The 22,305-nt window shown below is 35.6% G+C and overlaps 1 protein-coding gene across 5 annotated transcripts in view; it reads right to left on the reverse strand.

Moving 5' to 3' along the window:
• Nucleotides 1-22,305, reverse strand: part of COL24A1 (collagen type XXIV alpha 1 chain) — a 397,210-nt gene that overhangs the window by 147,643 nt on the left and 227,262 nt on the right. For all 5 annotated transcript variants that reach the window (XM_045478122.1, XM_045478119.1, XM_045478121.1 and 2 more), the window contains 7 exons: nucleotides 18,501-18,554; nucleotides 13,768-13,821; nucleotides 12,069-12,122; nucleotides 10,726-10,779; nucleotides 2,440-2,493; nucleotides 2,141-2,185; nucleotides 1,976-2,020 (listed from right to left, as the gene is read on the reverse strand). In XM_045478122.1, coding sequence (XP_045334078.1) covers nucleotides 1,976-2,020; nucleotides 2,141-2,185; nucleotides 2,440-2,493; nucleotides 10,726-10,779; nucleotides 12,069-12,122; nucleotides 13,768-13,821; nucleotides 18,501-18,554 — 360 coding nt within the window. The remainder of the gene's footprint in view (nucleotides 1-1,975; nucleotides 2,021-2,140; nucleotides 2,186-2,439; nucleotides 2,494-10,725; nucleotides 10,780-12,068; nucleotides 12,123-13,767; nucleotides 13,822-18,500; nucleotides 18,555-22,305) is intronic.

Here is a 22,305-nt window from a genome sequence, read left to right on the forward strand (position 1 = left end):
TGAGCCAGATCTACACATGGATGGAAGGCAAGTATAGGAAATGGTGTTGGCCCATAAACAAATGCACTTTTCCTGGCTATCTTGACAAACAGAATACTATATGTGTTACCATTTTTCATTTAATATATGGCTTTAGAATTATGACAATTTAATCAAACTATATAGCTATTAGGAGGATGTAATGGAACAAAGGTCAATCTGACCTTTCTATTATATAGCGCTGCCTGCTTGTTGACAGTTGCATAAATGACTAGAGACATTGAGATTATTCTCTGTAGGATCAAATAAATCTTTGGGGACATCTGGATTTCTTGGATTGATTGATCCTAGCTTCCCTAAGATCTCAAAAGCCTATTTCTGTTCAATCAAGAAGACAATATAGGTATAGAGCCATGTAAACCTCAATAACTACTATAAATCCATGATTTAACATCCAATACATGTCATCCACTAAAGTAATTTTACTCTTCCAGGAGTCTATGCATTGCTTGACTTAAGCTATGGTTACAAAATGGTTCTAATGTCTTTTATTTGATTGAGGAAGTCAAACATCACATATCATATTTATCTAGGCATATCTGATAGGCTGAAAATAAAAATAAAATTCTAAGGAATATCAACAATATATAAAATAGGTAAGTAATTTTTTTTCTCTAGACCTAATTTCTTTACAATGAAAAGAATGAACTCAATGGGCTCCACATTTCTCTACGCATTGCTACATATTAGCTTTGTATACAGTGTAGCAAAATGGAAAATATCTACAGAAATAACATTTGCATTGATATAACAGAAACCAAGATGATGAATATTAATACTCAAAGAATATTCTTTGGGGATGACTTCAGTTAATAACACTGTCACACACAAGTTCTTTCCCTGAATACATTTTTCTCTTTTAGGTTTCTGATGTTTTAGATTTGACCACTGTCAAATATAATGCCATTGTGGGAAACAACAGGCAGGGGGCAGCAGATTTCAAAGAGGAACACATAAATGCAATGACATTAGTGACAATTGCTATAGCAGGAAAAGACATTTTTCTCTTATCCTTTTCTGGCTCTTCAGTTGCCAGCCATTTAAATTATTATCTAATTTTAGAATTTTAAATTGAGTATGCATATGTACACGACAAAGCAAAATATCATTAAAATTATAATTATCATAAAAATCACGATTCTAAATAAAACCAGAAATGTATGAAATGTATGAAAGCTCATACAATTAAGCTTATGTGCTCAAAATTTTTATATATGTGCTATCACATATATGTGTGTACATATGCACATATATAAAAATATATATTTATATATATACAAATACATACATATATATTTAAATATATATTTGTTGTTTTTGTTTTTAACATTTCTCCCCTTCAGTTAGTGAACGAAGACCTTGTGATCTTCTTTTGGTTGACAAACTCCTGCCTGTTTCTATGCTATGACCATAAAAGAGAACTTGTTGCCACTCAGGGAAAAAACTATATACTTCTGAAAAGATTTTTTGATAGTAGGAAAATACTTAGCATTCGCTAATATTAAAAACTCTAAGAGCAGTGCCACGGCAAAGCATGATGACAGACATACATCCACATTCCAAGGGTCTGAAGAGCACTGGACTTAAAATGAAAGTAGGCAAGAAGCCTCAAAGAAGTTTCTTGTTATGTTAGCTTTATCAATATTCCATTAATTTATACAATATTGCGCCATTTTATTTTAAAATGGATTTTACAGAAAAATTAATCATACCTAGGGTAGAGTAAAAGTAACAGTTATATCAACAGTTTATAGGTGGGTAAACCTCAGCCCTACAATGAGGATGCAACTTGCTCAAGTAAAACACCACCCTAACGACTGAAGGAGGAAAAGAGCTGGTATTCTCTTAGTCTAGCACGTGGAATAGTAACAAAAGTTGTGTCAGAGAATAAACTGAACAAAATTTATTCATTGCGTAATTATTCTTTATTACTTACTGGTTTCCCTTGAATTCCTCTCTCTCCAGGGTTTCCAGTCTTACCCTATAGAAGGAAGAAAATGCTTGGGTCAAGTAACTCCCTCACCAATTATTAATCACACACAGAGAAAAATGGGGAAGATTTTACACATTCATCTTTAATGTTAAATGTTTTACTACTTACAGTAAGACCATAAGGCCCTCTTTTTCCTTGATCTCCTTTTTCACCCTAACAAAGTATCAATACCAGAGGAATTAATACAAATGTGAATTATGGTCTTATACATGCTAGCCTACACTCACATACAAGAAAATAAGGCATCAAGTATGTAGTTCAATATTTAAAAGAAAACATTTCTCTGTGTGTAATAAAAACTCTATGTATGTTTCATATTTATACCAAGAGAAAATTCAGAACCATACTTTTGTAAGGAAGGCTCAAAAAAACTTAACTGCTTATGAAATGAGAAAATCAGTGTTTACCTTGGAACCTTGTATACCTTGTTCCCCTATGAGACCATCTGGTCCTCTTGGTCCCTAGGGATGGAAAAACAAAATCCTCTTCTTAATTTTAAATGTTCTTGTTTTTTTTTTTTTTTAACATTCTGCATCCTTACAAATAAACACAATGTGTTCTTCTTGACACACTCCTATTTGTTTCTGTACCATGAACACAGAAAAGAATACAGCTAGGTATATGGATGAACCTCTTTGTATGGGACAATCAAGCCAGCATTTTCAAGATTTAAGGCCAAAGAATAAAATATAAGACCATGACAACAGATGATTCAGTTGCAGAGGTGGTTACAGTACAGGTTTGTTATTTCACTATTTCGTTCATCTTGTTCACTCAGGAGCTAGCCACAATAAATTCTAAGAACAACTCTACACTAACTTAAAAGTGGCTGGCTTGTTGATCCAACTGTCTACTTGAGTTTTATATCTTGGGAATGGCATTTTTCTCTTTGTTAGAAAATGAGGGCTGACTGCATTGTGCCTGTTATGTACCTGCTTGTCAGTAGTTACTGGAAGATGGTGGGGACACAGAAAAGGGACAGAAAATACAGCTAGGAATATTAATGTAAATGTAAATCTAAGTTAAGTTGCTATCAATATTCTGTTAATAGCTGTGAAGAACCATTAGTTGCAAAAGTCACTAAATAAATGGTAGTATATGTCTCCATGCCTAAACTATAACTCTCCTTAGAAGATCTAATCTTAAAGTCCCTTTCAAAGGAAATACCTCAGTTCTGTAACACTGACAACACTGTCACATCTACTGTGGAAAAGGACTGCATTCAGTGTTACAGGGATACACGACTATAAGAAAATTTCTCCTTCACGAAGTTTACAGAATGGTAAGGTAAATTATACAACTGATTATAATATAGGGGGAGAAAGGCATTTAAGGGTGAAAAGGATTCAAAGGAGGGAGAGAGTTTTCACTTTTTTGTTTAGGGAATAAAGATATCATTTTGACAGTTGGAGATCATGCTCTAGAAGGAACTCTGGACAGAGGGATAGGATGGTATGAGAAAAGGGTACAGAGGTAGGAAAGAAGATACCCAAGAATGAAAAAAGGTAGTCTGTTTAGATTGTCTATTGATTGCACGTAGTATTTCTTAGTATCTCTATATTAAGTATTTTCTATACTAAGAAATTTTTGGAAAGACTGGGACTTGAAAGGTGAAAGACTGGAGTTTATTTCTAAGTCAATAGGCAATGAGAAGGCACTGAATGAATAGTGATACACATTTCCCAATACATCATGCTGATACGAAGGAACGCCTTAGGTGAGGTTGCTTTAGCTTTCTATTCTTCAAAAACTGCTTACTATAATAGGACTCTCTTCCTGGGTACTCCTAGGGTACTGCATTCCCTGATCCTCTTAGGCACATTCATGGGATTAGAGAGAAGGCTCACACTCCATGAGGATCTCCACTGGTCAGACTAAAGTTAAAGCCGTAGCTCTATAATCTCTGTCTGTATTTACAGTACTCCACAATTTGTCCCTAACTTCCGTTTCTGCCCTATTTTTCCATAAAAGACTGTAAACTTGAATTACAGTCTTATTGTGTAGAACCTTGAATGTCAAGTTGAGGAATATGGACTCAACTGAATAGATAAGAGACTTTCAAAGTGTGTCACTCATTTAGCAAACATTTGCTGAGTGCCTATGATAAACCAGGTGCTGTTTCAGGCACAGAAGATACGGTAGGGAGAAGAGACACATCCCTAAATACATAAACAATGAAATAAATATATAAAATTGAACTATAAAATGACAATAAGTAGTCAAGTGTAATGAAGTAAAAAAAAGAACTCAAGGGACTAGAGAGAATTCAAAATGGGGAGCCCTATTTTAGAAAGGGTGGTCTGAAAAGTCTCTCTAAAATGACATATGGGTAGACACCTGAAGGAGGTAAGATTGCAGGCTTTGCAAATAACTTGGGGAAGATCATTCTGGCAGAAGAAATTGAAACTACAAAGGTCCTGAAGTGGGGACAAGCTTGGAATGTTTAATAGTTAAGTAACTAAAATTTAAAAAAAGCAATTATTAAAGGATGACTGAAGGTTTAAGTGCAAAGATTCCTCAGGACCTGGTTCTAATCATCACCTTCACCTTAAAAATTCAGCAGCCTGTATTGATTCTCTTTCTCTGTCTCCTTTTAAGCACATTTCTCCTCTTTCTCACCTGTAAGAAAACACTTTACAAAAATTTTTGGAGTCATAACAGAAGGTGGTTGAGGGAGTACGAAAAGGAATGAGTGTGTCTGGTGACAGATGGTAGCTATGTTTGTGGTGAGTAGGGCATAAACTCAGTTGTTAAATCACATGTAATACACCTGAAACTAATGTAACAACGTGTGTCAACTATAGTTCAATTAAAAAAAAAATGTGTCCACTGTTATTTAGGCACTCAACTCTTTTGCAACCTGAAATCTCTATCTTTCTTGGACATTTTGTTATAAATAACTAGTAGAGTGAGGACAGCATTAATAGCAAACAAACTGGAAGTGTAGGTTTGCTTGGGTGGAGAGGGGGTATTTAAAAAATACTTTCATATTATTATTTCATTTACTAAATGAGGACTATATGGGGAACAAAGAAAGACAAGTTTCTGCTCCTACAGTGATGACAAAGATAACCACATTTAGTTTTTTTTTTTTAAAGGTCTAAGTATAGCAATTGCATTAATTAAAGCCTGTAAAGCCTAAGGCTGCTAATTAAGAGGTAAGTCTGGAAGAACACTAGGAAAGCTCAATACTCTCTATGCTTCGGTTAAGGCTAAATTAATTAACTCAAAGCTTAGCTTTATCAGTGTCTCTAAGTTTCACTCTGATATCGGTTGTAAAAGTTAACCCTGAGTTAGTTAATGTGCCTTCTTTGACTCCTGAGGCAAAGTAAGTTTTAGGACAAGATCCAAGAGAGATGAAGAGTATTGTAATAGGCATTTAAAGGGCATAAAGTTATTTTTTTTAATGCTTATTTATTTACTTATTTATTTTTTAACGTTTATTTATTTTTGAGACAGAGAGAGACAGAGCATGAATGGGGGAGGACCAGAGAGAGGGAGACACAGAATCTGAAGCAGGCTCCAGGCTCTGAGCTGTCAGCACAGAGCCTGACGCAGGGCTCGAACTCACGGACCGCGAGATCATGACCTGAGCTGAAGTCGGCCGCTTAACCGACTGAGCCACCCAGGCGCCCCAATGCTTATTTATTTTTGAGAGAGAGAGAGAGAGAGAGAGAGACATAGCATCAGCAGGGAGGGGCAGAGAGAGAAGGGAACAGAATCCGAAGCAGGCTTCAGGCTCTGAGCTGTCAGCACAGAGCCTGACGTGGGGCTCAAACTCATGAACCGTGAGATCATGACCTGAGCTGAAGTTGGATGCTTAACTGACTGAGCCACCCAGGTGCCCCAAGTTATTTTTTTTTAATACCTGCTTTAAAATATCTGATTATCTATAAACCTCTTGGAGAATGTATGTTGGCTAAATAAAATATCTGATCTTTATCCTTTTTAAGAAAAAGTTGGCTACAATAAGTGGGTGTTAGTAGGTCCTAAAAACTGGAATAAAGTCTGATAGCTCAGTCCATAAATTAAACATGTTTCATAAAATAGCAAGTATTTGAATTGTAGGCAATAATCTTAAAGGGTTAACACAATTCCTGAACAATCAATATAGTCCTAGAAGTATTACAGGATAGGAGACAAAACCACTACTTCATATATATGCTACAATAAAAAAAATAAACTGTGATTAAAACACTGACATAAACAGCACACTTGTTTATGTAGGAAGCTTTTATGAGAATTACAAGACCTCTCTATAACACTTGTAATCAATTTTAATAAGTAAAGTATCTATGAATGAAAGAAACAACCCTTATTCACAGAACAAATGTCTTTCTAATTTGGATTCAGCATGTTTTTCCTTTTAACCACATCCATCTGTCTTTGCTTGACCCCTCTATTAATTTTTTTATTTTTTATTAATTTTTTTGATGATTTTTAGTTTTGAGAGAGACAGAGACAGAGTGTGAGCGGGGGAGGAGCAGAGAAAAAGGGAGACAGAATCCAGAACAGGCTCCAGGCTCTGAGCTGTCAGCACAGAGCCCGACGCAGGGCTCGAACCCACGAGCAGTGAGATCATGACCTGAGCCGAAGTCAGACGCTTAACCGACTGAGCCACCCAGGAGCCCCAGATCCCTCTATTAATTTTAAATTACTCAGATGCCTAACTAATTATGCCTAGCAGTCTTTTCTGGCTCTTGATTAACACAGCTGGGACAAAACGTTCTCTTAAACAAAAACTAATATTATCTGTGACTTTTTGTGGAAAGATCATTTCATCCTAGTCTTGTTATAAATTCTTCCAGGAGAAGAAACCACACAAGAAGCTCCTCTTCATCACTTGGTGTCCTCCAGGTAGTGCTAGCATCAAGACTAATCACAAATGCTGATGGCTGGTTTCCCAATATGGTATACATTTCCTTGAAGAAGCCACAATTCAAAAATTTTATAATCCTATACATTCTATATCTTGCATACAAAATCTAAAACATATTTCTAATACAGCCATTTCAATCTTTTCTCCCTATTTAAATCCTAAGTAGCATAGAATACAAATCATTTAATTGAATGCCTCTATACCACCCCTCTAGAGGAAGGGTACAAAATCTGAAGTTGCCTAATGATCAAAGACCCAATCCATGGGCAAGAAAAGAGAGGATAACTTTGCTAGGTGTGCCATCTCTTCTGTCAGGGCAGCTGGACACAGGACACAGAAGCACACATTGGGGAGATAGCACCAGATCAGTTACTTAGACCCAGTGAGTTCCATGTGTGCATGAAGGACAGCAACTAAAGTTGTGCTGATTCTTAGTGACCCAAAAAGGGTAACCTACCATCTTTCCGGTACTACAGTAGAGAATCCGCTAGCCTATATTGTCTATATGGGGGATATGATTGTATATATTTTATGTATTAGCTTTGGCATGTTATTTTACTACACTTAAGTAACTATTCTTTAGCCAAACTTCGCAGGTGGAAGAAAGCATAGAGTATGTAGGATAAATAATAGTACTTCACATTTGTGGCAAATCTCCCACCTAAGAATCTCAAACCATAAGAATGATGCTTTCAGCCAATCCTTTTTTTTTTTCATCTATATAAGAAGCAGGATTTTACAACCTTCACAAAGCAGGTCAGACAAATTTTCATTATTCTAAATTATTTAGGTTGTTTTCTGGGATGGCAGACATTGTTGGTTGTCTGAGCTTTTCTTATCCTCTGGAAATTGTATTGTACAACATTTCAAATGCCAAGTAGGCTGTAACTAATTAAATAGAAAAATCCATGTGGTCCAGATCTAAAACATAGTTAACACTGGATCCTCCATGGTATGAGGAGAATGCTTGACAAATTGTAAGAAATCAGTAAATGTTAGATAGTTGAATGACAGATGGATGGGCAGGCAGACCCCTAATTAAGAGTGTCCTATTATTCATGATGTTCACATGGCCATGTGATAACAGTGTAAGTCACAGGCAACACAGTAAGGGCACATAAGCACTAGTTCCATAATGATAATTCTCTGTGTGATCTCAGTGTCAGTGTGCCTGGGCACAGCTTCCTTTCCAGGGTACTGTGACACAGTTGTGTGCCACAAAGGGGTTACAAATGTGCTGGGAAAGATCAACCCCCTCAGCCATTGGCATGGCAGAGAAGAGCTGGAGCACAGGGACTTTGAGCCAGATACCTTTTTCATTTATCTCAGTGCGTTAGATATATATCGTCATCTTTCTTTTCTCTCTCTCTCTTTCTTTCTTTCTTTCTTTCTTTCTTTCTTTCTTTCTTTCTTTCTTTCTTTCTTTCTTTTTCTTTCTTTCTCCCTTTCTTTCTTTCTTTTTCTTTCTTTTCCTTCCTTCCTCTCTCCCTCCCTCCCTCCCTTCCTTCCTTCCTCTTCTTCTTTTGAAAGGGCGGACCTACACTGGCCGACTGCATCTTGTTCTGTGTCCTCCACCTTGACCACGCCTCCTCCCCTTGAGTAACCTCCCACTCAACCGTTCAAACTTCCCGATCAAAACATGCCCGGCGACCTGCTAACAGGACTCCGACCCTTCCCCAGCCAATCGGCTGAGGCCACGACCCTTCCCCAGCCAATCGGCTGAGGCCACAGCCATTACCTCACCAACTGCCCCTAGACCCCAATAAAACCTTTGTGCTTTTGAAACTCGCTCTCTCTCCCCGGTATCTCACTGCTGCGTCGGTGCAGGTAGGGGATTGAGCTCGAGCTAGCTCGAATAAAGGCTCTTTTGCTTTTGCATTGGACTCGGCTCCCTGGTGGTCTTTGGGGATCACGAATTCTGGGCATAACACTTTTTTTTTTCCGCTAATGAAAACATTGGGAAAGATGGACTTAGAATATTGAGATCACAGCCATAGTGGAGAAGAGTTTGATAAGAAGAAGAGAGTAGAAACAGGAAGATACTAGGTGACATCTAGAATGGAACTTTCTAATAATACATTCTTTTTCAAATATTCTGGTCTTCAGTTCTTTTTTTTGTATTCTCAATGTTCATGAATTGCCTGAAATATTCTCCTGCAAAGGAAGTGTGTTTATTCAACAAAGCCTTTATTTCTAAATAAGATTTTCTTGTTTAGTAAGTAATGAATGAACTTTAAATAATTGTGAGAAGCCATTTTGGGAGAGAATCAGTAAATGTATTTGGAAGATAAGAAGAAAATAGGCCATTGAGGAGGTAAGAGTTGAGGACAAAGTGGCAAACTAGAAAAGGGTAACTATCTACCCAAGGGTCATGGGGAGGTCAGAAAACCACAGAGCAAATGAACTTTCCATACGAATTAACAGATAACACAAGTGGTTCAGAGGAGATCTTGCTCAGGCATATGACTTCTACTTGGACAATCAATAAGACCTCAATTACTTAATTAACAAAGGGCAAAACACAGCAAAGTATTCTGCTTCGTTTCAACTCTCACAAAACTGGTTGAACTTTCTCACTCTGACTAATACAAAGCCGAATAAACACATTGGACCCGACCAAGTATTGAATGGTGGCAGGGTGCAGACCACTACATGACAGTGTGGGTACAGATCATCTACTGTCATTTTTTATTCTATTATTTTAAACACCATTTGGACTAAAGTAGATGTGGCCATCGAGATTATTTAGAGATTGTAAATCTATAACCCAATAAGAAAAATAGTTTTTCAGAAAAGAAATAATAATAAAGATAAATTTGCTCTCTTTTGTCAATCTTCACCTAAAACACAGGGCATGAAGCTAAAGCTGTTCCAACTGGGCATTCATAATACTTTTCTCCCATTTGCCAACTGGAAAATGCAATTTTTGTTTTGTTTTTAACAAAATTTGTTAGTTGGACAGCATGCTTTTAGAATTTATAAATATTTTCTTTACTAGCTCTAAAATTCAAGGTAAAGCCAAGGGAGAAAGAGAATTCTTAAAGCCCACATATTCAAATTTATCACGGGAGAAAAACTCCTTAATAAGCATTCACTTGGGAGTAAACACACTAAGATTTGAATCCTGGTTTTGTCATTTCTCTCTGTGTGCCTATAGACCATATACTTAAAAGTCTCTGAGCTCTGTTTTCCTTGGCTAGAATATCTGAGACTATACGTCTTCTCTGGGTAGTTTTAAGTATTAAGTAAAATAATATATGTAAAGGTGCCTGGCATGTGACAAGCATGCAATATACTGTGGTTCTGATTTCTTAAAAAAAGGACTTAATGTTTAAAAGACTCAAAGATTGAAAGATTTCTAATTACTAACAATGATGATTATATCACTTCTGATTTACAATGAACAAACTCTTAGTTATCCTGTGTGTGTCTTCATTCCATTTTCTATCGTTCTTATTTTGTCAGGATGTTACTATGTAAGTCTCTTGTGAGTAGAAGAATAATTTATTTAAACATCTTCACATTTATAATTTTCCCAAAGAGTGGAACTGGAAATTGAGAATAAGAAAGAAGAATTCTATGTAAATTAGTAAAATTTGTAAAAGATAAAATGGAAAAGTGTGGTTTTATCAGTACAGATGATTATGAGTCACACTTAAATTAATGTAGGTAGTTCATCTAATTTAATAAAAATAAGGAAAAAAAAACCCAATAAGCACAATCTAGAAGACATGGAGCTATTTTTGCTGAATGCATCACAATTATGAAGCCATTTTTTTTGAGGTTAATGTACTTCCTGCATTAGATAACTTACTCTTTGTCCTTTAGGACCTTGACTTCCAGGTGGTCCTCTTGCTCCCACATGACCCTACATGTTGAACATTTAAAAATCAGTTATAGAATTCACAGGAATGTTATCAAAATAGTAGTTATGACCTTGGGAATTCTTAAAATAAAATTGGTTAGTCTCCTTAAAAATATCCTTTATTTCTGAAATAAATGCCATACTTTCCTCCCCAATATTCTCCACTCTCCCAGTATTCTAAGTTGTTTTCAGGAGGAACACATATAGAGTGACAGTGGAAAGAGACACCCATTTAGCCAGTGAAGTCAGTTGGTACATCAAAAAAGCAATGGCTATTGTTGCAGGATTTTTTTCCTCATGATTCTAGACATTTATGATAATCCATCACATAAAAATATATTTTTCCTGTTACCGTGAAAAGTCACAAAATGCACCAAATTAATATGCCACAAATAGACTGTAATGAAGATTAAGTTGTTACTTATTACTAAGTCAATTACAATGACTTTTTTATAGTCTTCAATAAAGACTCAATTAGAAAACAAAATTTATTTATCTATATAAAATTAGGTAGGTAAAAACAGTGATCTTTTATAGAATCTTGGGTTTATTTATTATCTTATGTGAGTAAAAAGATTGGCAACTGTACCGATCAACACCAATCTTCCTAATTTTAGAAGTCAATAACATGTCTCTCAGTGTACTGGAAAATCAGGCCTCTCTTTAAAACAGGAGCTTCACAAAACAACATAAATCGTTTCTGATAATAGCTCCGTTGAGGTGATTATTAAGGCTTATCTTTTTCATATTTAAGTTGATGATAACGGTCAAATTTTGATAAGCCAAACTTCATTTCTTTACAGATATGATTTTATTACCTTTCTCTATATCACAAATGGAGTATTTTCAAAACTCAATATTTGTTCAACGAAGGTATATTTTCTTCGACTTTTATCTGGTCATTTGAAAATATTTGCAAATTTCTAAGGAAAATATGTTGGAACTTGTTTGTGATTTGTTTATTTAAGCTCACTTCTAAGCTTGATAACTGACGCTGTCTTCTTATACATGGCTATTCAAAAGAAAGTTTAAATTTCTTTTTGTTTTAGACTACAGAATTGTCCTAATTATTAAAAGTGAGCGATAAATAATATAGCAAGTAGAGTCAAGGGAGTTTAAGATACCATGACATATTCTGGGGTGTTTTGCTTTGACTGGGGAGAGAAGTGGCCTCCATCAATTTATACATTACTTATTTTGCATAAAAGCAAAAAATATAGTATAACTAAAATCATACAATTAAATTTAAATAGATGTCCTAGAAGGGAATATAAAGTCTTTTCTGTACTTACAGGTAATCCCAGGGCACCAATGGGTCCTGGATCCCCAGGAGGACCTGGATATCCCTAAAATTTGAGTAAAAATATGAAAAACATAAAGTCTCTGTTCTATCTGATAATTTTCATTGAAGACAAACCAGTAAATTATAAACAGTAATAAAAGGTGTTAATGTAATAAAATCTCTTTCCTATCAAAGATATAAAAGGCCATAGGAAATATTCCACAGTTAGATAATAGAAATAAATAATGTTGGGCGCCTGGGTGGCTCAGTCGGTTAAGTGGCCAACATTGGCTCAGGTCACAATCCTGCAGTTTGTGGGTTCAAGACCCACATCAGGCTCTGTGCTGACAGCTCAGAGCCTGGAGCCTGCTTTGGATTCTGTGTCTCTCTCTCTGACCCTCCCCTGCTTGTGTTCTGTCTCTGTTTCTCAAAAATAAATAAACATTAAAAAAAAAAAATAAGTAATGTTTACAGGGAAGCTGTGAACCTTTTATTAGTAACACTTTGGCTAGGAAAGAAATTTTCAAACCAGAATCATATATTATGACCTACTGAGAATAGAATATTCATCTTATATTCTGTAGGTTTTGTTATGCTATGAATAGATATATGTTATGTTATATAGACCATGAAACCATTTCAGTGTCAGAGGTCAGGGAATTCTATAATTAAGGAATGTGAATGTGTAGAAATAGTGTAGCCTGTCAAATTTTAGAAGTACCACACCTTTTATGATATTAATACTAATTCAAAGAATTTCTTAGTAGGCAATAATTCCTGAAATTGATTAACCTAATGGGTATGTTAAATATTTTGCTTGACAGCAATTGGACATAGGTAAGAAAATAATCTTATAGTATTTTGCTGACAATACAGAGTTTAAAACTAAAGAATAATTTAGGGGGGTGCCTGAGTGGCTCTGTTGGTTAAGCGTTCGACTTCAGCTCAGGTCATGATCTAATGGTTTGTGAGTTCGAGCCCCTTGTCTGGCTCTGGGCTGATAGCTCAGAGCCTGGAGCCCGCTTCGGATTCTGTGTCTCCCTCTATCTGCCCCTCCGCTGCTTGCCCTCTGTCTCTCACATTGCCTCAAAAATAAACATTAAAAAAAATTTTTTAAAAAAAGAATAGCTTGGGTAAAATAAATTTGTATATAGTATTATGTGCCACCAGATCTATTATGATATATTTTGGGAAAGCAAGATTCTTTTATAAATTTTTTTTTTGTTCTAGTTCCTGTCATGTTTAGAAACTGTTTAATAAACTAAAAAAAAAACCAATCTATATATAACATCTGTCAGCTATTACTACCTTAAAGGTGCAAGAAAGTAAGGTGAATTCGGATTCTGATCTTTTATATATCAAAGAATTACTTCAGGACCACAAACTCATAGACGAGTGGCAGTGATGATATGTGTCATATAAACTATAAGTAATGAAAGAAAAGTAGAATCCTAATTGAATTTTCTTTTTCATCCATTTCAGCTAATTTATGGCAGTTTAATTCTTCTCTTAAAACGATAGACTCACTTGCATGCTTGTTAGTGCCAATCAGCATTTGAAAGGTAAACTGTTTAAGGGAAAAGAAAATTCTAATGGAAATATACTATAAAATAGAAATTTTCACTTACTTAAATTCCATTCAAGGCAATCCCACCTCTGGAATTACTATGTTCTTTGGAAATATATATTTCAAATCACTAAGCTCTTACCATGACACCCTTTTCCCCCTGGGGACCTTGTGGACCTGGACTTCCACGTTCTCCCTTTTAAAACAAAGAAAAAAAAACACTGAGGCAAGCTAACCAGTCATGATTGAGCTAAGTGAAATTGTCAGAATCATACCTTACATGTATATCTTACCTTAATTGCCAATACTTTTTAATTTACAAATTTTGCACTTTACCTTCAAGTTGCTAGACTTTTAATACAATAAAAATCCCCCTAAGGTATATTTCAAGGGATAAAATACTAAAAGTATTGTTGCTTTGTAAGGAGAAATGCTTACCATTTTGCGACATATAAAATAGTAGTAAAAGTATCAAAAATATTGTCAAAATTAACTAATCTCTATAACCACTGAATAAAATTTTATTTCTGTTCTGTCAACCTACCTGAGCAATTAAGTATGATCAGGATAATCAAACACGTCATAGCAGATTAAAGTAATTAAACTGATTCACATTAAAATTCCCAAGATTGTCATAATCTTAGTGCAGAAGATTTGACTTTGCACAGAAGAAACTAAGTGAGAATGAAAATATTACAAATATTTATTTCTTGAAATTAGCTCATTTTGTATTTGTCATATTATTACTGATTGTCAAAAATCAATAAATATATATTAAGCACTTTCAATGTACAAGAGTTGGAGAGATCTAACAGAAATTTGACTTAGAGTCTACTCTCAAGTATTTGAAGACATGACATTAACAAAGGTGATCAATTAGAGGACAATTAAATTGTAAATTGTGTGGTGCTTATTCTAAGTCCAGGAAGAGAAGAAATCAGGAAGGATTAGAGGAATCTGGGAAGACTTTATGGAGGAGATAAGAATTTCAGTCCTATAGTTTGGCTTTGAATAAATAGAGGGAAGAGGAGAGGATATTCTAAAGCAACAAAATAGTGAGAATAGGAATTGGAACAGGTATGTAATATACGAGATGGGAGAGAGAAAGGTTTATATTGGAGAATATTAGAAAATTTGTTGGATGAACTGACTGAGCCAAGATTATGTAGTACCTTGACAGTAAAGTAGAGGAGTTAACAGGGTCAGGAATAGGGGGCCAATAATGGTTTTTAAAAATGTTTCATCATGCCCATCAAAATTAGTCCTCTTGTAGTACCTGCGATGGATTAGAGGATTTAAAGGGAAGGGCAGGGTAAATATGACAGGAGGTAAATTTAAGATAAACTGGCAAGAGTATGTCTGAGGGGATAGCTTTGGAATGACTGTTAGAAAAGAAAGCTTATATATATAAAAAAAGAAAGCTTATACAGAAAAAACTCTAAGTCATGCTAAAAGATTAGGCATAGAGAATGAAGGAAAAGGGAAAGTAAGTATGGATTTCACTCTTTTTATTCCAGAAGACTGGAAGAATTGAGATAGGTATAAGACACACTAATAGAAATAAATGAGATAATTGGGAAGAGGCCAATTTGAATGTGGGGGGAAAATTGATACATTTTAGATATGTTGACTGTGACTTAATTTAAAAATTTCAGTACCAGAAGTCTTAGCCGTAGTAATCAGACAACAAAAGAAATAAAAGGCATCCAAATCTGCAAGGAAGAAGTCAAACTTTCACTATTTTCAGACATGATACTGTTGTAGAAAACCCAAAAGACTCCACCAAAAAATCGCTAGAACTAATACATAAATTCAGCAAAGTCACAAGATATAAAATCAACATACAGAAATCTGTTGCATTTCCTGGGGTGCCTGGGTGTTTCACTCAGTTAAGTGTCTGACTTGATTTAGGCTCAGGTTTTGATTTTATGGTTGTTGAGATCGAGCCCCATGTCAGCCTCAGTGCTGACAACACAGAGCCTGCTTGGGATTCTCTTTCTCCCCCCTCTCTGCCCCTCCCCAACTTGCATGCATGTGTGTATTCTCTCTCTCAAAATAAATAAAAATAAAATTAAAAAAGAAATCTGTTGTATTTCTGTACACCATAATAAAGCAGCAGAAAAAGAAATCAAGGAATTGATCCCTTTACAATTACACCAAAAAACAATAAGATACCTAGGAATAAACCTAACCGAAGAGGTAAAAGATAGTACTATGAAAACTATAGAACACTTATGAAAAAAATTGAAGATGACATAAAGATATGGAAAGACATTCCATGCTCATGGACTGGAAGAACAAACAATGTTAAAATGTCTACACTACCCAAAGCAATCTACACATTTAATGCAATCCTAATCAAAACACTAATAGCATTTTTCACAGAGCTAGAACTAACAATCTGAAAGTTTGTATGGAGCCACAAAAGACCTCAAATCGCTAAAGCAACCCTGAAAGAGAAAAGCAAAGCTGGAAGCATCACCATTCCAGACTTCAAGCTGTATTACAAAGCTGTAGTGATCAAGACAGTATGGTACTGTCACAAAAATAGACACATAGATCAATGGAACACAATAGAAAAGCCAGAAATGGGCCCACAACCACATAAGTAACCAATCGTTAACAAAGCAGGAATGAATATCCGATGGAAAAAAGACAGTCTCTTCAACAAATGGTGTTGGGAAAACTGAACAGCAACATGCAGAAGAATACAGCTGGACCACTTTCTTACACCATACACAAAAATAAATTCAAAATGGATGAAAGACCTAAATGTGAGACTGGAAACAATCAAAATCCTAGAGGAGAACACAGACAGAAACCTCTTTGACCTCAGCCACAGTGACTTCTTAGTAGACGTGTTGCTGGAGGCAAGGGAAACAAAAGCAAACATGAACTATTGGGACTTCATCAATATACAAAAGCTTCTGTACAGCAAGGGAAACAATCAACAAAACTAAAAGGCAGCCTACAGAATGGGAGAAGATATTCGCAACTGACATATCTGATAAAGGATTAGTTTCCAAAATCTATAAAGAACTTATCAAACTTAATACCCAAAAAACAAATAATCCAGTTAAGAAATGGGCAGAAGATAAGAATAGATATTTTTCCAAAGTAGATGTCCAGATGGTTAACAGACATATGAAAAGATGCTCAACATCACTTATCATCAGGGAAATGCAAATCAAAACCACAATGAGATACCATCTCACATCTCTCGAATGGATAAAATTAACAAGAAACAACAGATGTTGGTGAGGATGTAGAGAAAGGGGAACCCTCTTGCACAGCTGGTGGAATGCAAACTGGTGCAGCCACTCTGGAGAACAGCATGGAGATTCCTTAAAAACTAAAAATAGAACTACCTGAGGACTCAGCAATTGCATTATTAGGCATTTACCCAAAGGATATAAAGATACAGATTGGAAGGGATACATGCACATCGATGTTTACAATAGCATTATCAACAATAGTCAAACTATGGAAAAAGCCTAAATGTCCATCCACCCAATGACTGACGAATAAAGAACATCAAAAAGAATGAAATCTTTCCATTTGCAGCAATGTGGATGGAACTAGAGTGTATTATGCTAAGTGAAGTAAGTCAGAGAAAGAAAAATGCCATACGATTTCACTTACATGTGTAATTAAAGAAATGAAACTGATGAACATATGGGAAGGGAAAATAAAAGAGAGAGGGAAACAAACTATAAGAGACTCAACAATAGAGAACAAACTGAGGGTTGATGGACAGAGGTGGGTAGAAGATGAGCTAGATGGGTAATGGTTATTAAGGAGGGCACTTGTGAGGAGCATTAGGTGTTGTACGTAAGTGATGAATCACTGAATTCTATTCCTGAAACCAATACTGCACTGTATGTTAACTAACTAGAATTGAAATAAAAACTTGAAAAGAAAAAAAAAAAGGAAGGAGTAGCCACTGGTTTCAAATACTTCTAAGAAAGGAAAGCTAAGGAACTGCTATTGTTTCTGTATCTATGATACTGTCTGCCTTAAATGTTGTGCCAGATAAACTACTTACTTACTTGTAAGCTAATATATAAGAAATATTCAGTGGATAGGGTGAAAATATATTCTTTGTTGAACCTAAAAAAATTCAGATGGAAATAACTGGAATATTCTTTAATTTACTTCTAGTCCTGGTTCCACTTAATTATTCACAAAGTAGCCTCATGTAGTAATTGCACTAGACCATCGCGTTTACAAATTATATTCAGCAAGTTAGGTTTTAGTCAAAGAGTCAAAGTTTTTGGGTTATTATCTACTAGTCCATTATAAGATTCCATAAAAGAAATTTTAAATGCCCTTGGAGGTTTCAAGTAAAGAATTACTTTTTATTAAAAAAAAAAAAAAAAAGCTTCCCTAAATTTGAAACTCAACATGGAAAATCACTCCCAAGTAATGATTTTAGGTAATCTTTAAGCAAATTACAATTTCCATTACAATAGCCAGGAATATCCATGAATAAATGCATACTGCATTCCAAGTGGACAGCAAGAGATTGTGACTGAGACTTGGAGCAGGTAGTGATTACTTATTCTCTTTCAAAACGGCTTCCTTTAGGGGGCTTGCTCTGATAAAGTAGATTTAAATATGGTCTAATCATAGATCTAGACCATCAGTTTCATCTTTTCAGAGCACAGTATCACAACCTAAAGAGTACTCTGCCCTTTAAAAATTAGAAACATATATGCTATTAGCTATATTCAATATACTTAAGATATTCAGGACAGGTGATGTATTTTAACTTATGAGTGATTTCTAATTAATAACATAAAATACCAAATACCAAATACCTCCTTTTACTTTAGCCTGGCATTCTTACTACTTAAAAAAAATGAATGAAATTACCTTTTCACCAATGCTTCCAGTAATCCCAACTTCTCCAGGTAAACCGACAGGTCCCTTTTAGGAAAAAAATGTAACAGAAAATACACATTTATTGCATTGCTATTACAGCATCTTGGTTTTACATCACCTGTAATCAATATGTTTCCTTCTAACTTATCCTAAATTTTATATTAGAATGAAATTCTTCCTAGTATAGATGTCCAACCTATGACTTCACATCCAAAATTAATCTATTCACTCAATCAACAAATATATATGAATGTCTAAGGGGTGGCAGGCCTGTGCTGTGCTGCGGTTTTTCCATAGCTTCTTGATGTGAGTATATCAGCTGAAGAAATCCTTTCTGTGACTTCTTTGAAAGCTTCTAATACCATGACATGCCCATTCATTAATTCACTGTCATTCAAGAAATATTTTGTGCCTGCTCTGTGCCAGGTACTACATTGCTTTGCTGAAATTTCATTAGCAGACCTAGGCCCTGCCCTCATAAGGCAAAAGAGTCTTACACAGAGACAAAAACAATTAAATTAAAAAATGAATAATTACAAATCATATTGGCTCATAAAGGAAACAACTATGATGCCCAGGCAGAGAGCGAAAGAGAAGACCTATGGAAAGATGGTCAGGGTAAACCTCAAGTTCGACATCTAATCTGAAAGCTGAAGAATAAGAAGAGGTCAGTAGGCAAGAGAAGACAGAGTAAACCGCTTGAGTGAAGAATGAATTAGTGTGCTGAAAGAGATGAAAGAAAGCAATCATAATACTGTTTCAGAGTGAACAAGGCTCCGTGTTCATCCACCTTGTCTTTATGAATTCTACTTCAAGCAGGATAGAAAACACACAGAATAACAGGACAAGTTTTACAACAACAGCATAATCCTTCTCCTGTTTTCAGTTATGAAGTTATTTTCTACTATTATTTAAAGATGTATGAAGCATTTTCTTTTTCAATAGCTACCAAGCAAAGACCCTGCTTAAATAGATTATTGTACAATAATATGCATTAGTATATAGAAGGCACCTAAATCATGAAAAAACAATTTGATGTATTGAAGCTAACTGAAGTTAATACATGAGGCATAATTTTATCCACATATATTTGTATCATTATCCATATCAATCTCTTCTCTCTCTCTACCTACATACCTATCCACTTACCTGTGTATACCTACCTACCTACCTGTCAAGCTATCTGGTGATCAAGGATATACTAACATATGTTAAGTACTCCTTATGTGCCTGATTTAATCCTCACAACAATCATATTTGATAGTATTATCCTGATGCCCCTACAGAAAAGACAATGAGTTAAATATCTTGCTGAGGTCAATGAGTTTAAATAGTATAGATGAGTTTAAGTGGTTATTGAGCACTTGAAATGTAGTTGGTCAAAACTGACATGTGCTGTAAATGTAAAGATATCAGATTTTGAAGATTTACTACAAAAAGAAAGAAAAACTCAAATCATTGTTTAAGTTGGTTACATATTGAAATGATAATGCTTCAGAGATACTGGCTTAAATAAAATATTACTAAAATCAATTTCATCTGCTTCTTTTTATCTTTTTAAATATGGCTACTGAAAAATGTTAAGTGACATTTGTGACTGGCATATACCTATTGGACAGTACAGATCTACATTCTTAAACACTACACTAATATTAGCGGTTATATCCAGTTGGAAGTGATCTAATAATTTATTTCTATGGTTATTAATTTTAGAGCATTGACACTTCCACTCTGAGACAATCAGAGATCAATGGGCAGTTAATCACATCTGAGCACAACAATGAAATATAACTATTAGTGAGAGAGTAAACAAACTAGCAGAACCTGAACACAGACTAGTATTGATTCTGGGGAAAAAAAACCTTTTCCTAACACATATATATATATATATAACCCAGGTGAGTGAATGGAGTAGGACCATTTGACATATCCCAATATTGACTATGTATACCAGAAAGATATCACCTACAGAACTATTCTGGTTAGCTCACAGCACTTACTTATTAATTAACAGAAACTGAATTAGGTGCTAAGATTTAAAAATCCAGAGATTTTTTATAAAAAAGATTTTATATATAAAGATTTATAAGATTCCTAATTTCAGATGACCTAGCTTGCTTGTAGGCAAGCATTCTCAAAGGCAAATACTAGACAAATCTAAGTAGCAGTTGCTACTTAGATGCTCTCTTTTTTTTTTTTTTATTTTTTATTTATTTTTTATTTTTGGGACAAAGAGAGAGCATGAACGGGGGAGGGGCAGAGAGAGAGGGAGACACAGAATCGGAAACAGGCTCCAGGCTCTGAGCCATCAGCCCAGAGCCCGATGCGGGGCTCGAACTCACGGACCGCGAGATCGTGACCTGGCTGAAGTCGGACGCTTAACCGACTGCGCCACCCAGGCGCCCCTAGATGCTCTCTTTAGTTCACCACAGTCCATACCAACTGCTCTTATCTCTTATACCTGATCCATTTTACTTATACTACCTGCCTGCTCCCAGTAGGGCATTTGAGTTTGTCACTCCTGATTTAAGTATTAGAAGGTGCAGTCCATCAAAAGGGCATACTTGGAAGAGATAGGTTCTCACTGGAAAATAGGCAGTTCACAGACTTACATCCTTGTCCATAGGGAATCTTTAATGAAACGTAAATTAGGAGAACATAAATAATTTATTAAGACTTTGAGTCTTGACGTGCCTGGGTAGCTCACTCATTTAAGCATCCAACTCTTGATCTCAACTCAGGTCATGATCTCGCATTTCGTGGGTCTGAGCTGTGTCAGGCTCTGTGCTGACAGTGTGGAGCCTGCTTGGGATTCTCTCTCCCTTTCTCTCTTTCCCTCCCCAGTTCCCTTTCTCTCTCACTCACTTTCAAAATAAATAAAAAAACTTTTAAAAAATTAAAAAAAAACCTCTGATTCTTCCCACTAGTTTTCTTTAGTTTTTTTTTTTTTAAATAAATGTTTATTTATTTTGAGAGTATGAGAGAGAGACAGAGAGAGAGAATGAGTAGGGTGGTGGCAGAGGAAGAAAGAGAGAGAATTTTTTAAATATAATTTATTGTCAAATTGGCTTACATACAACACCCAGTGTTCATCCCAACAGTGCCCTCCTCAATGTCTATCACCCATTTTTCCCTTTCCCCCACCCCCCATCATCCCTCAGTTTGTTCTCTGTACTTAAGAGTCTCTTATGGTTTGCCTCCCTCCCTCTCTGTTTGTAACTCTTCTTTTCCCCTTCCCTTCCCCCATGGTCTTCTGTTAAATTTCTCAAGATCCAAATATGAGTGAAAACATATGACATCTTTCTCTGACAGACTTATCCTCCAGTTCTATCCACATTGCTGCAAATGGCATGATTTCATTCTGTCTCATTGGCAAGTAGCATTCCCTTATATATAAACCACATCTTCTCTATCCATTCATCAGCTGATGGATGCTTAGGCTCTTTCCATAATTTGGCTATTGTTGAAAGCACTGCTATAAACATTGGGGTACATGTGTCCCTATGCACCAGCACTCCTGTATTGCTTGGGTAAACTCCTAGTAGTGCTCTTTCTGGGTCACAGGGTAGTGCTATTTTGAATTTTTTGAGGAACCTCCACACAAAGAGAGAGAATCTTAAGCAGGCTTCATGCTCCACACGGAGCCTGACTTGGGGCTCCATCTCACAACACTGAGATCATGGCCTGGGCCGAAATCAAGAATAGGATGCTTAACTGACTAAGCCACCCAGGATTCCCTCTTTAGTTTCTTATATCTATTTTCAAGCTATACACTTCTGGAGAAAAAAAATTCTAA

This window comes from Leopardus geoffroyi, chromosome C1, assembly GCF_018350155.1.
Source record: "Leopardus geoffroyi isolate Oge1 chromosome C1, O.geoffroyi_Oge1_pat1.0, whole genome shotgun sequence".
Taxonomy (NCBI): Eukaryota; Metazoa; Chordata; class Mammalia; order Carnivora; family Felidae; genus Leopardus; species Leopardus geoffroyi.